This window comes from Pelmatolapia mariae, linkage group LG23, assembly GCF_036321145.2.
Source record: "Pelmatolapia mariae isolate MD_Pm_ZW linkage group LG23, Pm_UMD_F_2, whole genome shotgun sequence".
Taxonomy (NCBI): Eukaryota; Metazoa; Chordata; class Actinopteri; order Cichliformes; family Cichlidae; genus Pelmatolapia; species Pelmatolapia mariae.
In genome coordinates, this window is record NC_086246.1 from 35,168,457 (window position 1) to 35,187,447 (window position 18,991).

The 18,991-nt window shown below is 37.5% G+C and overlaps 1 protein-coding gene across 2 annotated transcripts; it reads left to right on the top strand.

The window, feature by feature from the left end:
* The first annotated feature begins 534 nt into the window (after positions 1-534).
* Positions 535-18,270, top strand: s100p (S100 calcium binding protein P). Of its 2 annotated transcripts, none has more exons than XM_063467091.1 (5): positions 535-628; positions 15,090-15,197; positions 15,377-15,547; positions 15,655-15,850; positions 16,001-18,270. In XM_063467091.1, the coding sequence occupies exons 1-5, from the start codon at positions 579-581 to the stop codon at positions 16,283-16,285; spliced, it is 810 nt and encodes a 269-aa protein (XP_063323161.1). In that variant the 5' UTR covers positions 535-578; the 3' UTR covers positions 16,286-18,270. The 2 variants fall into 2 exon arrangements, with proteins under 2 accessions (XP_063323161.1, XP_063323160.1); XM_063467090.1 differs by lacking the exon at positions 535-628 and adding an exon at positions 2,469-2,620.
* Positions 18,271-18,991: the final 721 nt, after the last annotated feature.

The following is an 18,991-nucleotide window of genomic DNA, read 5'->3' on the forward strand; positions in this document are numbered from 1 at the left end:
CTGAGAATCTCGAGAAATGCTGTAATTCAGTATTGGATGCCTATGATATTTGAGCCTATCACCCAGAAAAGTAAAAAAACTGTCAGACAAGAATGGGATAACGATCGTCGCTCAAAAGTCCTGAACTCCCGAGTTCCCAGATGTTTACACACTGAAGTAGAAAAGGCGATGTGACATAGCTGTCACAACTTTTGTGTGCTGCTGCCATCAAATTGAAAATGAGCGAAAATGTCCTTAAAAGTGTATTTTTTTCCCCTATGTTCTGTTGTGAATAAAATATGGGTTATAGAGATCAAGCTTAAAGCATCAAGTTTGCAAAAAAGTTTTGTAATTTTGAATAACTGTGAAAAAATTCGCATTAAACTATCAACTTTCACTGGATGGAAGGCTGTAGTTGCAATTGCACATCTTTCACCACCAGGAAGGTGACCAAAGCTTCCACTTCCTACGATTCTTTCTCTGTTTGTTTATAGGATTCCACCTCTTCCTGTGGACCTCATATGTGAGTTCACTGACTGTGTAGACTAACTGTGAAGCCAGTCCACAGCTACTCATTCAGTCATAAACCCAGCAACAACATGCTACACCAGAGGACCTTCAGAAAGGCCACCATCCACTGCACCCCACGGTGAGATCACTGCTCTGTTTCTCCTTTTGGTCCAGACCAGATCATACATGTTTCCTTTTTGTTTTTTGTTTTTTTTAAACTCTTTTCACTCTTTTTAGCTTTATGTTTATATGACACAAATAAAATACATGTTTTACTGTCAGATTATGAGAGTACATGTGTTATGAGACTAACACATGTACTGGAAAAAAATTTTTCTATAGAACCTAAACATCCACATCCACATTTAGATGTCTCTTATTCTACACATTTGTTTTTTAAATATAGAATTTCAACAATAATCTTTAATGTTCTTGGAAAATAAATTATATTACAACAACAATAATACTAGTAATAGTATTTTTTCTCACCATGGATTAGTTATAGCCATGTAGAGATGGATGGATGGGATGAGAGTCTGTTTAATGTTCAGTTGTAATGGCTCAGTTGTAATAACACCATCACATAATCATGAATATGTAGTACCTGATCATGAGTACTGTCTTTAAAGAGGATCTGTTATGCTCACTCTGAACCTTTTATTCTTGGACTCTCTTAGAGTAGCTTTGCACTATTCACAGTTCAAAATAATCCTTATTTTTCTTCTTCTGTGTTGATAGCCAGTGCTGTGTATCTGAGATCACCACATCAAGCACACCCCCACTCAATGACATCAAACACAGTCAAGAATAGAAAAAAAAAACTACCTGAAAATTGTAAAGTGTAAATTTAGAGCCATTTGATTACTGAGCTTCCTGCTCTGAGCAAATAACTGTGCATCTCCTGACTTTATTATCTGAAATATTGGCCCTGTTTAATGTGACTTTGATGTATTACACATATTCAATGTATTCCTTTACTTAATTACTCACCAAGAAAGTAATTTTGTGACTTTGTGTTACTACTCATTACATTACTTTTGTGTTACTCTCTAACCAACTCTCTGGCTTGATATGCACTGTGACGCATACTAACACCAGTCCCTATCCTAAAGAGCCCATACATACAATATTTCTTTTGTGTTGAAGCTTTAGCACAAAGAAAAATTGAAAACCAGCCCGAAGACACTTCAAAACAATCACCACTGTGTTCTACTGTAGAAACCGGTGCTGGGAGAGAGGGAGGGCAGAATGCTACAAGCCTGACTGCTCATCACTGCCTGCTGAAGATCAGGCTTTGGCTGCTGGGCTGGAATTGGTATCCACTCAGCTTTAACATCACTCTGGGCTTTTCAATAGCTTTGTCTTAACATGCGGTCTGCGCAGATATTTTCAAAAGGCAGTGATGTGTTTGTTTTTTCATGTCCGGAAAACAGCGGCCTGTGTGAAAATATCTGAAATTGTTTGTAACACGAGTACAAATATAATCGGAATTGTGATCTGATTACTGAATTTAGTATAATAATGAGTTGCACTGCTACCTTAACAAAAACGTAATCTATTACTTTGTAATGCATTGCACCCAACACTGGTCCCCTTTAATTTAACTGTCTTGATTTAGAACCAAATAACTGATCGTCAAGGACTAAACAGCTTAGGGGCCCCAACAGCCCAGATAGCCCAGATTGCCCCGGACTCATTGATCAGCATCTAGCAGCTGACAGATGTTTCAGGAAACATCCGGAATAATTGCTCCTTTAAGGATTAACATGGCAGACTCTCTAAGAGATATTTTTCCCATCACCTTAGTTGTTCTTTTTTCACCTCTTAGTTTGTTTCCTGTCACTCACTCTTGTTTCCCTTTGCACCAAACACCCTCTCTCTCCTAAATCCCACAATCATCATCACACACTAATTATTAGTGGGAGCAGTGAGGGGCAGTGTGGCTCCTCTGGCTGTTGTTCAGTCTGCAGTATGGGAGGCATGCTGAAGGCTGCCAGAGCTGCTCCATGCCTCATAGACATGGACCGCCTGTTGGCTCAGTCTAGAGGACTCTTATTTGATGAAGCCTTGGATATTAAATGCAAAATGTTCACCTAGCCAGGAAACTTTTTGACTGCAGCTGCGTTCGAAGGTAAGTTCAGACAATTTATCAAACTGAGACAAGGTGAACAACTGTTTGTGAAGCTATTGAGTCCTCTGGTGATATATTTGTGGATTAGGAAGGTGTTTGATTACACTGCTAAAGGTTTCAGAGGGGGTTGGGGTTATTGAATATGACAGAGATGCAATCTTGGCATCAGAGCAGTTTCCACACTAAGTGAAGTTCCTCTGTCTCAGCTGTGTAAAAACTGCCTTTGTCAATCACTGATAAGAAAACAAAGCGATGCTATTCCTTTTATGACGGCTGTAAAGTCTGACGTTAAGCTTGATCATTTGAGTCGATGTTTGTGTATCAGCCCAGCTGAGGAACAATGTTTAAATTAAACACTGAAAAAAATACATAAAGGCTTTCCATAGCAGGGTGTTAAGGTATGTTTCCTGATTGGTTCAGCTAGATTATCATCACAAGTTAATGCAAACTCTATGATAGTGAAGCAAAAATGTACTTGCCTGCAATAAAATGCTAACACGGGGCTACAAACAAATCGCACGCTTGCATGACTTCAGCACTGGCACCACTGAGCTTGTGTGTTTGGTACAATGCTATTGATTGTCCTTGACAGCTCCTGTAGTCTCATTTTGCCACTGTCAAAAGTCACCAACTGGGTAATTAAATGTAAAGTAATGTAAAGTGTCAAATGCAAATTCATTTTCTCTATTTTAGGACTCATTCTAGTGGCCTTCTATTATGGTGAAAATATGACATATTAACCAGGAGCTAGAGATTGAAAAGACTCTATATTTTAAATTAGTTATAGTGGCTGTATTCATGATTTATATTAATGATCAAATGACTCTGTTCAGTATGAAAGGGGTCACCCACAGTGACAAACCCACAGAGAATAATACTATTATTATTAATTTTCTATTCTCAGTTCTTTGAATCTTTCAGCAAGTCAATGGTGAACGTTTTGGGACTTTTTAAACCAAACCTACATTTTTCTGTCTATATATGAAGACAATACGGATTAATACAAATGTTAGCGTGCAAATAAGACATTTGTAGCTGTTGGTGGTCATGGCGACTATAAAGCCTGCTCATACAAACTACAAATTGTACAAACTGTTGTTATATTTCTAAAAAAAAAAAAAGAAGTTTCTTTTTCTTTCATAATACAAGTTTGAGTCTGTTTGTTTGCTTTCTCCTTCTCCCTTTGTTCACCATTACTTCAAATGTGATAGGACTTCATGTCCTCATAGTTCCTGCCCACACGAGAACATAAATTTTGCTGCCTTCATTGTCACATTCTTAAGAATTGAATATACACATGAGGAAACAAATAAAAATTAAAATTAAAATATAAATTTGATATAGTCTCAAAATGTTTTCTCCATATTTGGACTGAATGATGCCACCACAGAGCTACTGTAAACTGTAGCTGTTAATTTAATTACATGCAGCAAAATGACTTTCCAGCAGTCTGGATCATTCCATTAATGTTACCTCGCCGTGAGGAGCCGGGGAGTCTGGTTCTCAGCCATTAACACCAGCTGTCTGCACTGCTCTATTAGCAGTCATTGTAACAGTCACAACAAAATATGTGCCAGATGAACCATCTTTAATCCAGTCTACAGTAAATCACACTGCTTTACCATCTCTTTCACTTTTTCACCTACAGGATGAGAAAAACAGTGAATGTTCATATTATCATGTGGTTTATTGTTTGTTTATATTCTCCTGAGAACCAGCCCATTCATTTATGTCCTCTGTAATAAACATTTGTTTTTGGTCTATATCTTTTGACTTATTTGAGATATCCTAATAAGTCCTGATGGACTAAATAGAGGACATCCTGGTCTTTCCTTTGATATCTCATGTGTTTGGGTGGCCTCTTTTAGCTCCATAGAGAAAGGAAATCGCAAAAAAAACATTCAAAGGGAAGATTCATTTTTCCTCAGTTATCAGGATATGAAGAAGTAATGAACTTGCAATTTTATCTTACAAATCTCACCGGACTATTATTACCTAGGATCACCAGATCTACTAATTTATAATAATTGCTCGGATGACCTGTGAATGTCATCCCACATGTGTTTACTGTTTATAAAGACCACATATTACCTCCCTTATTATAACAAAAACAGGAGATCCTGCAGTGGCTATTAGTCCCAAATGACAAATAGTGACCTCAGTGATTTGAGGTTGTTTTTTGTTTTGTCTGCTCACGTTTTCTGCCTCTCTCTAACTCAAGGTTTAGAGAGGCTGCGTTTTTTTTTTTTTAATAAAAATCATGACTCACATCTCTACACACCACAGGGACCCATTCAAACAAATGGAAAGCTCCATTTCCATTAGAAGAGTAAAATCTTAAAGCATGATGAGACGGATGAGATGGATGGCAGCATGCATTAAGGAACATTTTAATGTCTTTCAAGTGACTCAACAGTTATTATCTGGGAGCCTATTAGTAACATGAGATGTCTAGCTGAGTGTACCAGACACTTTCAAAATTTGTTATCAAATTCAGCGAGATTTTTCAGTAAATTGGATTAAAATGTGCATAGCATGAAACACAGATATGGGTCGGGAGTGGAGGTTTCTTTTTCACAGCAATGGTCTCTGATGAAACTAAAGCCTTGCAAATAGGGCATTATGCACAGCCAAATTGAGCTATGGACTTCAGCAGCCACCATTGAAGTCAACCAATATTGTCCATTTCACCTAGTTTTTGATTTAAAGGAAAATTCAATGAAAGTTTCCACTGAAAAAAGTTTTTAGACTTAAGACTAGACTTAATCCATGTCTGGGAAACGAACATTGTGGACTACCTTCCACTGGACGAGGTCTCCTGAGAGCTACATATGTTTGAAGCATTTTTTCTGTTTGCTTGCCAATCAGTTATGTAATAGCCAACCACTGATTTCTAATATGTACCTTGCTGTAATCTTGTTTGCGCTACATTGCTTTGCTTCCCTCCCTGAGCCTGGTCCTGTCTCTTCCTGTTAAATGGGAGTTCTTCCTTCCCACTGTCACACGTCTTTGTCAGGTCTTCACAGTTGGTTAATTTCTTCTTGTTTTATTACATTTTTAAGGCTAAATAAACAACTGTTACATGGATAAAATTTTGGTTGCTGGCTACTGCATCTGTGCCTTCAACTAAACAACCTACACTTGCTTAATCAATCACATTGCACCTCCATTTTTAAAGTCAAGGGGAAAAGACCCTATAAACAGAGTTCTAAGAACTACAATGATCCTCAGTTCCTGCAATTATGAAACAAACAAGGAAGTACTACTTCTAGCAGTTACTATAAAAGTGAAACATTTGAAATTCAATGTACCCTTTGACGTAAGCCTTATTGCTAAAGCACATGCCACATAACTGTAATGCCCCTGGTCTACTTCCAACTAGGAGGATGAATGCCACCATAGCTTCTCTTGCCTCATGTTTCATATCTGCCTTTTAACTGATGAGTGTCAGTTAAAGGGAAAAAAGAACAAATAGATAATGTTCAAAAAGATATGCATAAATGCAGAATGATTTCAACCTAGGTGAAAAAAAATCCTGTCACAATAACCATTTAGCATAAATGACCTTACCATAAACAATTAGTTGCTTTTGGAGACATTGGCCAGTTTGGTTGACAATCAAGCCATACATCAAAGTGAGCAAATTCTGCTTATTGCATCAACAAAATAGTCCAGTGGAAAATCCAATATCTATCAGTACAGCGTGTTGCCTATGCAAACTCCATTAAAAGATCTAAAATTGTTCTATGAATGCTGTAGAGTTATGAATGCAAGATGAATGCTGAAATATGAGACTGATCTTAAGTGATGTACCATCAAACCGCGCACTAGAATATCAGACAGCAGTGCCATCCACCTCGGCTTTACATCACAAGCACATCTTTACTGTTTAGTCCTCTTTTATTAGTTCTTTCAGTCACATTACGTATTTTACAAGCTATAGAGTGCAGAATTTCAATTCTAAACAAAGCTGAACAGCTGTGTTATGCTTTCACAGTCTGTTCAGCAGCCACTCAGAAAAAAGACAACTGCAGATTACACACACTGAACAGATGCCATCCGAATAACCTTCCAGAAACAGACCCATGACATCACTGCTGAGACACACCCTCAGCGGCGACATAAATCTGTTTTCATGGTCGCTCTGTGGTGACAGAAAGCGAGTGCACATTACAGAAACCATTAAATTTTAGAGTGAAGAAGTGATTTAGGGGTTTTGTGTGTGTGTGTGTGTGTGTGTGTGTGTGTGTGTGTGTGTGTGTGTGTGTGTGTGTGTGTGTGTGTGTGTACGTGTACGTGTAGGCATGCCTCTGTGTCTAACCCTGTCACAGAGAATGGCAGCACCTGTGGTATCACTATACCACCTGACGCTCCTGCCTTCCAGGAACACCAAGAGGTTTAAGTTGTCAAAGAGAGACAAGAGCTTAGGTTATGACCTGCTTGAGATGAAGCCAGCATGCGTAGGTGTGTGTGTGTGCGTCTGTGTGTGTGTGGTATGTGGCCCTGTGCATGTACATGAGGACAGTAATATGTAGGCACCAAGTCCGAGCATGTGTTCATGGCAGTATTTTTGACCATATCAGACTACATTCCTCTGGTGGACATGCTGACCATGACCTTTTTAACAGACATAGTGGAAAAATAACAATGAGTTTCTGCTTTTTATAATATACAGATTTTTAGGATTACCTAAAACCAACTGCCATCAGATTAAATTCACAATGCACATGATACTAATACATGACCCATGGATACATTGCAATAGCTGAGAACACCTAAGCCATAGTTTTTATTTTGCAAATATTGCTTTTATTTGTTTTATGTTCTATACATGTGTAATAACATCTTAATCTATTGATTTATTTTATTTTATTTGGCTGCACTTCATTTAAAAAAAAAAAAAAAACTATCCCGTTTTATTGTGATGTTCTTGTTTGTCTCTGTGCACAGAATTGTATTCAGCCATGCATCTGTAAAGAAATCTGAATATGATCCTGACTCAACCACATGGAAAACAGCACTGGCATTCAACAGTTTTGGTGCTGTTTCCATAATTTAATACTTCTCGTGCTTTAAATATTTGGTAAAATAATGTGATAAATACTAAAAAATATATACAAACCTATAGATGGACATACATATACAAAGCTGTTGTTTCAAATATCTGTCATTTAAAGGTCAAACTCAGAGCATTTTACACTGTGTGTGGTGCCAGACATTAGATGAGGGCAGTATAGAAAACACAGCATATATTAAGAAAATTATGAAGGAAACCAGTCAGTTACAATACTGTATAAGATTGAAAAAAAAAAGCACTAGAATAATTGAATCAAAAATAACATAATAAAACCTCTAAAAACAAATACGATGTAGTAAGTTTTATAATTTAAGCATTTCATTTCCAGTTTGGTTGTCAGTGGTTTCTATAGTCTAGTATTGCTTGCAGCATAATTTTCTCCAGGTTTCTATTCTTGCAAAGTTCTATTCATTGTTTTCGTATTTTAATTTTTTTTTCATAACATTAACATAAATTTTCCCACTCTCCGAAGCACCTTGGGCTGGAATACAGACTGCATAAAAAACATTGACAGAGCCACCATGACAACGCCCACTAGTCTGTGAAGTGCTTGTGTGAAGCCTCAAGCTGAGCATAGTGTCATCAGCATGGTGTTTCAAAGCCAGGAAAGATGAGTGAGAAGTATATTTGACTAAGAAATAGAAGATGCTCCACACTCCTAAGGTATCAACAATAATTCAATTAAATTCAGTTCATTTTTATTTTATTTATATAGCGCCAAATCACAACAACAGTTGCCTCAAGGCGCTTTATATTGTAAGTTAGATCCTACAATAATACATACAGAGAACAACCCAACAATCATATGACCCCCTATGAGCAAGCACTTTGGGGACAGTGGGAAGGAAAAACTTCCTTTTAACAGGAAGAAACCTCCGGCAGGACGAGGCTCAGGGAGGGGTTGAGGGTTGAGAGTTGAGAGTAGGAAGACGGGATAGAAGACATGCTGTGGAAGAGAGACAGAGATTAATAACAAGTGTGATTCAATGCAGAGAGGTCTATTAACACATAGTAAGTGAGAAAAGTGACTGAAGAAGAAATACTCAATGCATTGTGGGAATTATTTACCAGAATTACAGAGCATTTGGAGATAGATGTTAATCTTGCTGTAGATTTTTATACAGTTAGACAACTCTTTGTAACCTACAGCTGGTCATTAGAAAGAATACAAGTTAAAGCCAATTCCACAATGTCTTTGTTTCAGAGGAGCCATAATATACTAAGAATGAGAACTAATTGTAAAATTGTTTCTAGTTAAACCCAGTGGCCTTATGCTTTCATTTCTGAAAGCTGCACTAACCTTTCCATTATAACAAAAATATATCTAAAATGTTGATAGGCCTAGCAGCACTCAACACAACAGAGCAAAAGACAGCTCAACAACATGGCCAGTTAAATGGGATACTCATGTTTAGCAGCAGGATTGCCATAAAACAGGCACAAAGACAGTATAAACTATACGCAACACCAAGACCAAACCAATTTGCTACAATATGCAACCAAAAAGTGTGACTGAAAAATAAAATTCAAACCGTTTCCTAACAATTTCAATTGTTATCCATTCTGCATCCCCCAGTTGGCACTAAAGCTTCAGTTCCCGCATCATAAATCAGGTCCATCAGGGCAAAGTCAGTCAGTGTTTTGTCAGTCATACTCCTGAGATATGTAGCTAAGCATCATAAAGTGCTGACAGAGTCCTAAGCACTAGCAGTAGATGGTATTAATGGCAGCCATCATGGTTTATGCTCCACATCATGATTCTTGCAGTACAGCGTTTGCAGATTTTCAGCAGGATCTTCACTGCTTAGAATGATTCGCTCTCTGTTTTTAAAAACCTAAAAAATTAAAAACTGCTTTAATGTGCTCATTTCAAAATCCAACATGACCAAAGTGGCACCAGAAGCCTTTAACATGACTTAGAGACTTGACAATGCCCCTCCCTTCCATGCAGCACGGACACCTCCCACAACCACCCTAAAACATGCAGATGAGGATGATGTAAGCTCAGTGACTGAGATTTGACACATCAGACATAGCAGCAGTCAAAAACAGAGCCACGAGGCTTCGTTCACCCCAGACACAGAGAAGGGGGGGTCAGAATCTCGATGGATCACCGTTGACAGTTTGCTGTTTTTTATTTTTAGAACAATTGATCAGAAAATTACATTACTGACAATTTGAAAACAGCGACAGAAGCTTTATGCACAAGAAAATTATTTCACTGTCTCTGATACCGATAACTGTATTCTTCTTGTTGGGCTTTACTGGGAAATTGAAGCACTGTTGAGGCTTTCTGTAAGGCAGCAGTCACAGTATTAAATGGCAGCAGTCTTTAGGTAAAGAGCTAAATTATCCGATGGGTGAAGGTGTTGTGAAGCATAAGGTGACATGGTAGGGGACAACTGCTCCGACAGTCTGACCATTGACTTTTATCCAACACCGCCATCAGAAATCAGGTGAGCTCTGTTTCATCATCACTGCTCAGGTGGGAGCTATAAAATCTTTTCTTCTCTAGATTTAGTATTTTCATTTAAACCACCATCAGTATGGAACTATTTGTTTCAATATAGCATATTTGTCTGTGATAGTCCTGGGATACTGAACTCAAGTAAAAGTATTGTTACTGTATTTGCATTTTCAAGCAAAAGCTGAATTAAAAATAGACAAATATTTACACATTAAATGTCAGCCAGTTATTTTATAGCAGATGGCTCTTATCTTCTCTGCTACAGATATAGACATATACATTACCACCTCATACCACAATACGTTATTTGTTATTAATTATTAAGCCCTTTTTATATTATATTTACACTTTCTTTGAAGAAGTTCTTAAATTTTATATTAATTTCACTTCTTCTATATAAGTTTTACCTGATTAAGCAATTTTGGCTTGTTATAGTGTATTTATTTTATTAAGCGTTTACTGTTTTAAAGCTCTGTTAAGAGCTGTATTTAATACTGTGAAACAGCAAGATAAAGGAAGTATATCTTACCTTAAAACGATAAGAAGAATGATAATTACATAGTAATAAAATAAAAGAATACCATTTATAAATACTGTCATAGAAATATATTTATTTATGGTAAGTGATTTTTATTTTTTATTATTTCTTTTTCATCTTCTTTTTTCCCCACTGCTGATACTGTTAATATAACATAATAATATTGGGACTGTAATTACATAGTAAGTTATTTGCTCAGGTTAGGTGAACAAAGCAGTAAAACATACTAAATGTGCAGAACTGAATATGTTTGTACGTTTTTATATTAATTATAACAAAAAAGAAATTATTTCCTTATTAATGGAATGAGATGAATTGATACATATTGCATTTACAAAGACATTCTTTGAAAAAGAAATGCAGTCTTATGTAATATCATGGTATTACTTGCCTCAACATAATCCATGCCCATTTCAAACAAACACCTATTTAAGCAGAGCCTTGAGCTCTAACAGAGCCTCTGTACTTGAGCATGTTCAGCAATACCACTGTAGTATAATGAAAACACCAGCCTTACTCACAGGTCTTGAAAGAGTGATACTATTAGCACAAGTTTTTCCTTCCTTCCTGAGAGATTTACAGATTCACATTCACTTGAAGATGACTCTTGCCCAGCATCAAGCCAGGCACTTGTGTGATATCTTTATGTCAGAAATTGTTTTCATGAGTGTTCAGCTGATCCAACGTGCTTCAGCAAGAGTACTAACAGAGACTAGAAAGACATATCATATTTCTTCGATATTAACTTCTCTTCATTGGCTCCTGTTAAATAATGAATTCGGTCTATAATCCTTCTCTTCACATACAAAGTGCTGAATGATCAGTCCCTCCCTTATTTAAAGATACCACTAATAGTACCAGTTTATCTTAATAGAGCACTTTGCTCTCAGAATGCAGACTTATTTGTTGTTCCTAGGCTTCTTGTCTTTTCACTCCTCATGTGTTAATAAGCCACCATTGCACATCATTACTTTCTTCTACTCTCGTTTGTAGTTGTTCTGTTTGTTCTTTGCGGCCAAAATCCACCTTGTTTGGCCTGGAGCTTTTAATCATGAAGCCATGTTGACTTACAGTCCTTTGTGTTTTGTCTGGAATAATACCTCAGTCTTCAGGTTGGAAACCTCTGATTTAGGCCGTGGTTCACATTTCAGTCATAAAATGGGATTCTTTGCTTCCAGTGTTGACATTTCCCACCACTGATCGTCTTATCGTCAGAGTAGATTTCAGTGAAGGTAAAGTGTCGCTAAGCTGCCACTAAGAGCCCCACGGTGCTGTGCTAAAAAGCTGGTCTGAAACTGTTCACCTCAACCAACTGCACAACACACACCTACAAGATAAGTAAATATTGAGACTCAGGCACCCATGGTTAATCAGCCATTGTCCTATTTTTTAACAGACTGTGTGCACTGGTGTGAATGTGAGTGTAATGAAGCATGCTTTAGTCAATATTAAGCGCTGTCATGTTGACCACTTCTGTTTAAGTAGACAGGTGCAAACAGCAGATTTGCTTCTCTGCTTTTTCTCGTCCCTGAAACAATTTTTGTATAGAAATTAAAAAACACAAGATAAACATGAACCTCATTAGCTTGATTTGTTTTCTGCTTTTGCCCTAAGAGCTCACAGAAAACTTAAAAAAATGTTATAGTGCTCTATTGGGTTGTTTTTGAATCTTTTTGTGGACTGCATCCTGTTTTTCTGTAGCTAAGGCTTACCAGCTGACATGTATTATGATTTAGAAGTCCAAAATGCCAACAAACACAAATCCAAAAATAACAGGGAACCACAAGGAACACATGCTCTGACAAAGAACGAAGACAAGGGCAGGCCAGACACTCTGAGTGACTAAGCATAGAGCAACTAACAGAGACAGACTTATTGACATAACCAATAAATCAAAATACAAGGAACCCAATAAAATAACTACCAGAAACTAGAATATTAAAATATCAACAAACTCATGATAGTACAATAATTACTGAAATACAAAGAAATCAAGGCAAACCATATTTAAATCAGAACACTATAAAGGGCAACATAACTGAGGCAGGGGTACAAAGAAACAACCCCAAACCAGAAGCCTTTACTTTATATTTACAGAAACCAGGAAAACTCCAATAACAAACAGGTCGAATATGACACCAGAGATTTGCAGCTTGTGGTGAATCCTCTGTGGTTTTGGTCATGAAGTCTTCAGATGTTTGTGAACATCTTGGAGAGGCCGTGTCCTTGACTCGCTGTGCATTCTTACAGAGCTTTTCATTCAACCTAGAAATGCTTTGCATCATGTTCGTCTGTATTTCTGCTCTCTATCTCGTCTCCTGGGCACACCTCTTACTTGGATCACATCTTCTAAACTATAAAATGGTGCTATAACTTATAAAACAACACTAGCATTTACATAATATAATGTTTCTTTCTGGTTCAGGTGACAATGGCGTCTGACCTTGGTGACGTCAGCTTTTACGGACAGTGTGGTGTCTATTTGTCCAGGAGGTCTTAAACTGCACAGGAATGAGTACAATGTGGAGTGGGGAGTGTGTCCACATACCACTTCATGTGTGCCGGTGGAGTTTTTCCATTAATTTACAGACATAAGTGTCCAAATAACTGACAAATATAACACTCGAAGACACACATGTCACCCTGCGTAGGCATGCAGTCAGTCAACACGTTCATTACACATAAATCAGACCCACATATGTTCTTAGTTACGACACGTGCACAGACACAATGTAAGTGCCATTCACACTTATTTTAGCTTACAGCGTAAAAAGAAACTGCAGGCGAACTGATGAATTTAATGCAATCCTGCATGTCCTTGTCAGGTATTAGCAATAAAAAAAATATCGTTTTAACACTAGCACAACTGATGTTAAAAGATCTGTAAAAATATTTAAAAAATGTGACCCTGGACACACCTACTGTGTGAATAATAAGTCTCATAAGTCAACACAGACTTTTGGTTTCATGGGGCACAAATCCCAGTCTCCTGCATGAAAATCCTGCATTAAACATCCTCCCTGCATGGATGTTGTTGCCATGAAGGCAAACTTTTACCTTTTGCTGTCCTAGAACACCACACGGCACACACATATACCTTTCAGAGCAAGCTTGAAACTCTTATTAATGGCTGATGAATAAACTTGGGTGTGTCAGCAATTAATGTAACTGGGTCTGTAGCTGTTTACCATGATGTGAACGCACATCATGGTAAACAGCTGGGGTTGCTCTCACCTACTGATGTTTGCTGCAATACAGTAATGCATTAGAAACATAGTATTCAAGACATGTTTTGTCTCTAAAGACTGTCTTGTGATAGGATCACACCAGCTGTGATACCAGTGACTTTTCAACTAAAATAAGCCCATCTTCAGCTTCCTCTTCATGTAAGCCAGCTACATTCCTATAAGGCTTTGTGACTATAGTATGAATGGTTGAGGTACGATTTCACTGACAAAATGTGTCAATGTAGTTCTGCACCAGAACATCTATGTGAAACAATAAAGTGGAACATTAGAGTTACTAATCTTTTGCTACCCAGTGTCGAACTGTTCATAGTATGATGTCTACAGAAATGCAGAGTTGTCTACACATCATTATTTGACCGTGGGCTACCAATTAGCCCTCTGGGATTTATTAGGAATTGGAATTGGGCAAGCTGATATCGCAGCAAAATGTGTAATAGACACGCCAGTCCACCATGTCCATTTCACACTTTAGAGAATTAAAGTGTGAAACAGACAAGCATGCAGAAGAACCAGCAGAGGGAGATATTTTATTTCAAGCCAACATGAAAATAATCATGGGAAAGTGTTTCAACACACATTATTAAAGTATTTACATGTATATACATAGTAGCCTCCTAGTTTAATTGTTTCTGGCGATTAAGGACCCTGGACTGCACTTCATATGCTTTTGCTTACTTCCAATTTCTTGATTTTAAATATATTATCTCCCCCTGCTGGTAATGCAGCGTGAAATGGACACGGTGGTCTGTCTATTACGTGTTTTGCTGTGAGACTGGGTTGGATTGGAACTAGAGAAGAGCAATTAGTGATTCTGAAAAGCTAGAACAAATCCTAGTACACATCCACCTTCTGTTCACAGACAGACAAACACCCACTAATGTAATGACAAACACATTTGTGGTAGTTCCTACTTTCAAATGTGTGATGATGCACATAATACAGTATCAGCCACACTTTCACAGCTGGTAAGAATCTAAGTATTGTTTCTTTCTTTTCTTTTTTTTTAATGTGTGCATTTGACACCAACAGATCAATCTAGAAATACCTTCTGAAGCTGACCAGAAAACTGTCAAGACAACAGAAATCATATCCTGCATGGTGTGTTGGTTCTTAAATGCTACTTTTTGTATGTTTTACAGCTGGGTCAGCACCTCTGGCAGCAGCGGTGGACTACAATTTGAGCGTTCCTCAGAAAGAATGTTTCTGTGGGCAGGAAGTAAAGCAACAGATGGAAGATCTGACCGCAGGTTTGATATATATATATATATATATATATGTATATATATATATATATATATATATATATATATATATATATATATATATATATATATATATATATATATATATATATATTTCTTAATTCAGTCTTGCTTATAATTATAATTAGGAGGAGATGCATAATCAATACTCACCTTTTTTTTAGATCCATCTACCAGAAGATTCGTGAATATGAGGTCCTGGACAGGAGGAAGACAGTGACAGCTCTGAGGGCAGGAGAGGACAGAGCCATCCTGCTGGGCCTCAGCATGGTCTTCTTCTCCATCATGATGTACTTTGTTGTGGGAATCACCATCCTGCGCTCTTATTCTGACAGGTAATAGGCTGAATTAATTTCAGTAATATTTAAGAAAGGTATTGCGAATAATCTTATCAGAGGAGTTTCCTCATAACATCAAGTGGAGTCTTTGTCTTTTTCTCCAGCGTGTGGACCGATGAGACAAGCTGCACTATTGTCAACTCCACTATCGTTTGGGATGTGAACTGTTCATACAGCTGTGGAACAGAGTGCTGGAAGAGGTCTCGCTACCCCTGTCTCCAGGTGTATGTCAGCCTTAACTCATCTGGAAAAGTGGTACGACTGTTCCATAACGAGGAGACGCAGGACAACAACCCTGAGGTACTCAGTAATTGCTGGCATCTTTGGTGTGCACTTTTCCATCCAAACAGCACACAGCAAAGATGAGAGAACACCATTTACACTAATAGCATAATCTAAAAGAGTTACCAAACACAGCTGTTACTTTCACTCTTCTTCTATCCTGTTCAGTGCTTCTACATCCCAAAGTGCCGTAAGGACTACGCAGCCATGCAGGTCTTGGTTCAGAACATTTCTGAGCGTCTTCGGTCTCAGCACACACTTCAGTGTTTCGTGGACCGCACAGACAAAACAGACAGCGCCATCCTGACACAAATCTACAGTCAGATCGCTGTCTTCCACTCGCTCTTCTGGCCCACCTGCACTTTGATTGGAGGAAGCGTCATCATTGCCATGGTGAAGCTGACTCAGTACCTGTCCGTCGTGTGCGATAGACTGAGCCGCATCAAGAGGTGAAGGGTTTCGAGGCTACATAGACAAGGGGCAATAAGCAGAGTCATGGTGTCAAGACTGAAACACAAAAAAGCTGAGATGTGGTTTGTCTGTGGCAGCTGACACGCTATGACTCGAACATTTTCTGACAATCACAAAGAAGCGTTTCTCTTTGTTATTATGCTTGACTCCAGTGGAGCCTGTGGGTAAATCACAGGATTTTTACTTATGTCACTTGTTACATACATATTTAAGTGCCTGTTCTGCTTTATATGTCTATTCGTTAAATATTTTAGCAAATACTCTTATTAGCCTTTTTGCTAAGAGCTGGATGAGAAGGTCGCTGTAGTGCCAAAGCAACTGAAACAGCTACCCAAGTTTCAGAAAAGTGTAGATTAACCCTCCTGCCGGTTGCTTTTTAAATTTGTAATTGTCTTTATGCTAAGGAAACGTAACAGATTGCCATCTTAGCTTAAAAACTAGCATACAGACATAGCATAGTCCCTAGTCATGAGGGGTGTCCAAATTCACAGGCTGCATCCTCCTGAGGACCCAGCCTTCGCAGTCTACGTGGGCCGGGTCCTCCGAAGGCCGGAAGTGAGCGGCTGTGAATTGGACGGTCTAGCCTTCAGTTTTGCGTCACTAGCTGTCTTGGTGGAGTTTAATAAACTCGGCTGTCTTCTCCTTTCTATCTAAAATATAACAGGACACTAGCGTGAATTCTCGATCATCACACATTTCTGTTTAATCGGTTTTCCGTTTGACGTTTATTCAGCTGTGTGAAAACTATAACTTTAATCATAGCCAAACCAATTTACTCAGGAACAAATAAAACACTGAAAAAAGCCAAACAATAACATTTTAAAGTTATCTAAGTGACTTATATATCATGTTTAACCTGAGTAGCGAAAGACCGCGGGGTTCTGAAAATGATGTGCTGGGAGTCTGGTGTTTTTCGCCGCTTTTTTTTTTTTAAATAGTTTTTAAAATAATTGTTAGTAGTATTTTTAATGCGAACTGTTTCCTATCTTTACCCTAGCATAAGAAACTACTGGTTATAGCTTCATTGTTGGCATAGGCTAAAAACATAGTAGCATTTTATGTTATTCAAATTATGTTAGTGAGATTTATTTTACCAAAAAGTCAAACTATTTCCTTAAGAACAGATTAGTTCTTAAACTTTAGCTTAGTATCAAATATTTATATTTAAATTATTGTGGTTTCCATATACCAAAGGCTGATAATGCTTAACTGGTCTTGTCTCTTAGAAGTAGGTTTTTAAACTGACTGGAAATCATGTTGCAGATCATGCAGATTTTGAGTCTGATGTTCATTTATTCACAGCTGAGGAGTAACAAACATGTCAGAATTTCTGGGTTTGCAGCATGTTTGTCTTTTAAAAATCTACTTTTAGCAAACAATCAAACCCTGACAATCATTTTTTTAAAACCACACTTATGTAAAACTGAATTCTTTCTGCACAATAAGTCAGGTATTTTGCAAGTTATATAGTCTCTCTGAGAGATTGTTTTTTCCTTTTTCATATCATGTTGAACTGATTCAGCTATACAGTGTTAATTAAAGTGAGTTTTGAAATGTGTTTTTAATGATTCTGTGGGAGTAAAGATGAGAAATGGTCGTTAAACTAAAATAAACTGAAACCAGCTGGAATTAAGAGGAATGATGGTAAACAGAAAGGTTATTATTTCCATCAACCATTAACCGAACATTTTTTTAATCTACTTTACATCACCGAGCTTGCTTATCAAATACAGCACATTAATCTAACTCTTTTTGACTTTAAAGCAGAGGATAAATTGGTGGTAATCCTTTACAGCCTCCTAATTAGGACTGCTGGGCTTAATATTAGAGGAGTCACAGCTTCACATGTTATACTACAGACAACTTGGTTTTACATTTTCTTTCTAACATTTTGTTGCATAAACATGTACTACCAAATAAACACAAGTTGCCTGTCAAAAAGAAGTGGTGACTGTTTAATAAAGATTGTTATTTATTTATTTTGGTCACTGTATCCACATATATGAGCCATAGGGCCTTTATAAAACCATCATTCAAACCACTCATTACACCTAAATATTCTGCATTTGTTTACTGTGTTAATTATAACATTAAGATGACACTGTATAACAGTTTCATAGGCCCTGTTTAAGTCTGGATCCCATTCACCATCACAGATCACTGTATCCAACACAAATATAATCAGTATATGAAAGTGTACTGATTAAGTACATGAAAAAACTGAGTACACACCTCCATAATACTCTAAAAATGTCAATAATTACAGTAATATCATCTTATATGTGTTTTCCGTTTTTAGGTTGCAGATAAACTGATTGTACATGTAATTTAAGCTCAGGCTTCAGACAGCTCCAAACACCCATTTTTCAGTTACAGAACACTACTTCTGAAAACAGAAGCCACGCCCACCAACAGCACCCACAGCCATCTGTTTGGGGAGGGCTTCCAATCAGAAGAGAGTTGATTAAAGGTAGAGGAAAAGGATGAACTGGGAGGGAAAAAACTGTGAATGATGCAAAGTTACTACAGAAGAGTCCAAGAACAAAAATATGGAGCTGGATATTTTTACAGGTGTTAATGTCATGCAACAAGCAGATATGAGCTTCTAAATTGGCCTAAAAGTAATTTGTATAAAACAGCATTTCAGGTAAACTCAGTATGAAGGCCATTGAAAAGAGCTGACATTTA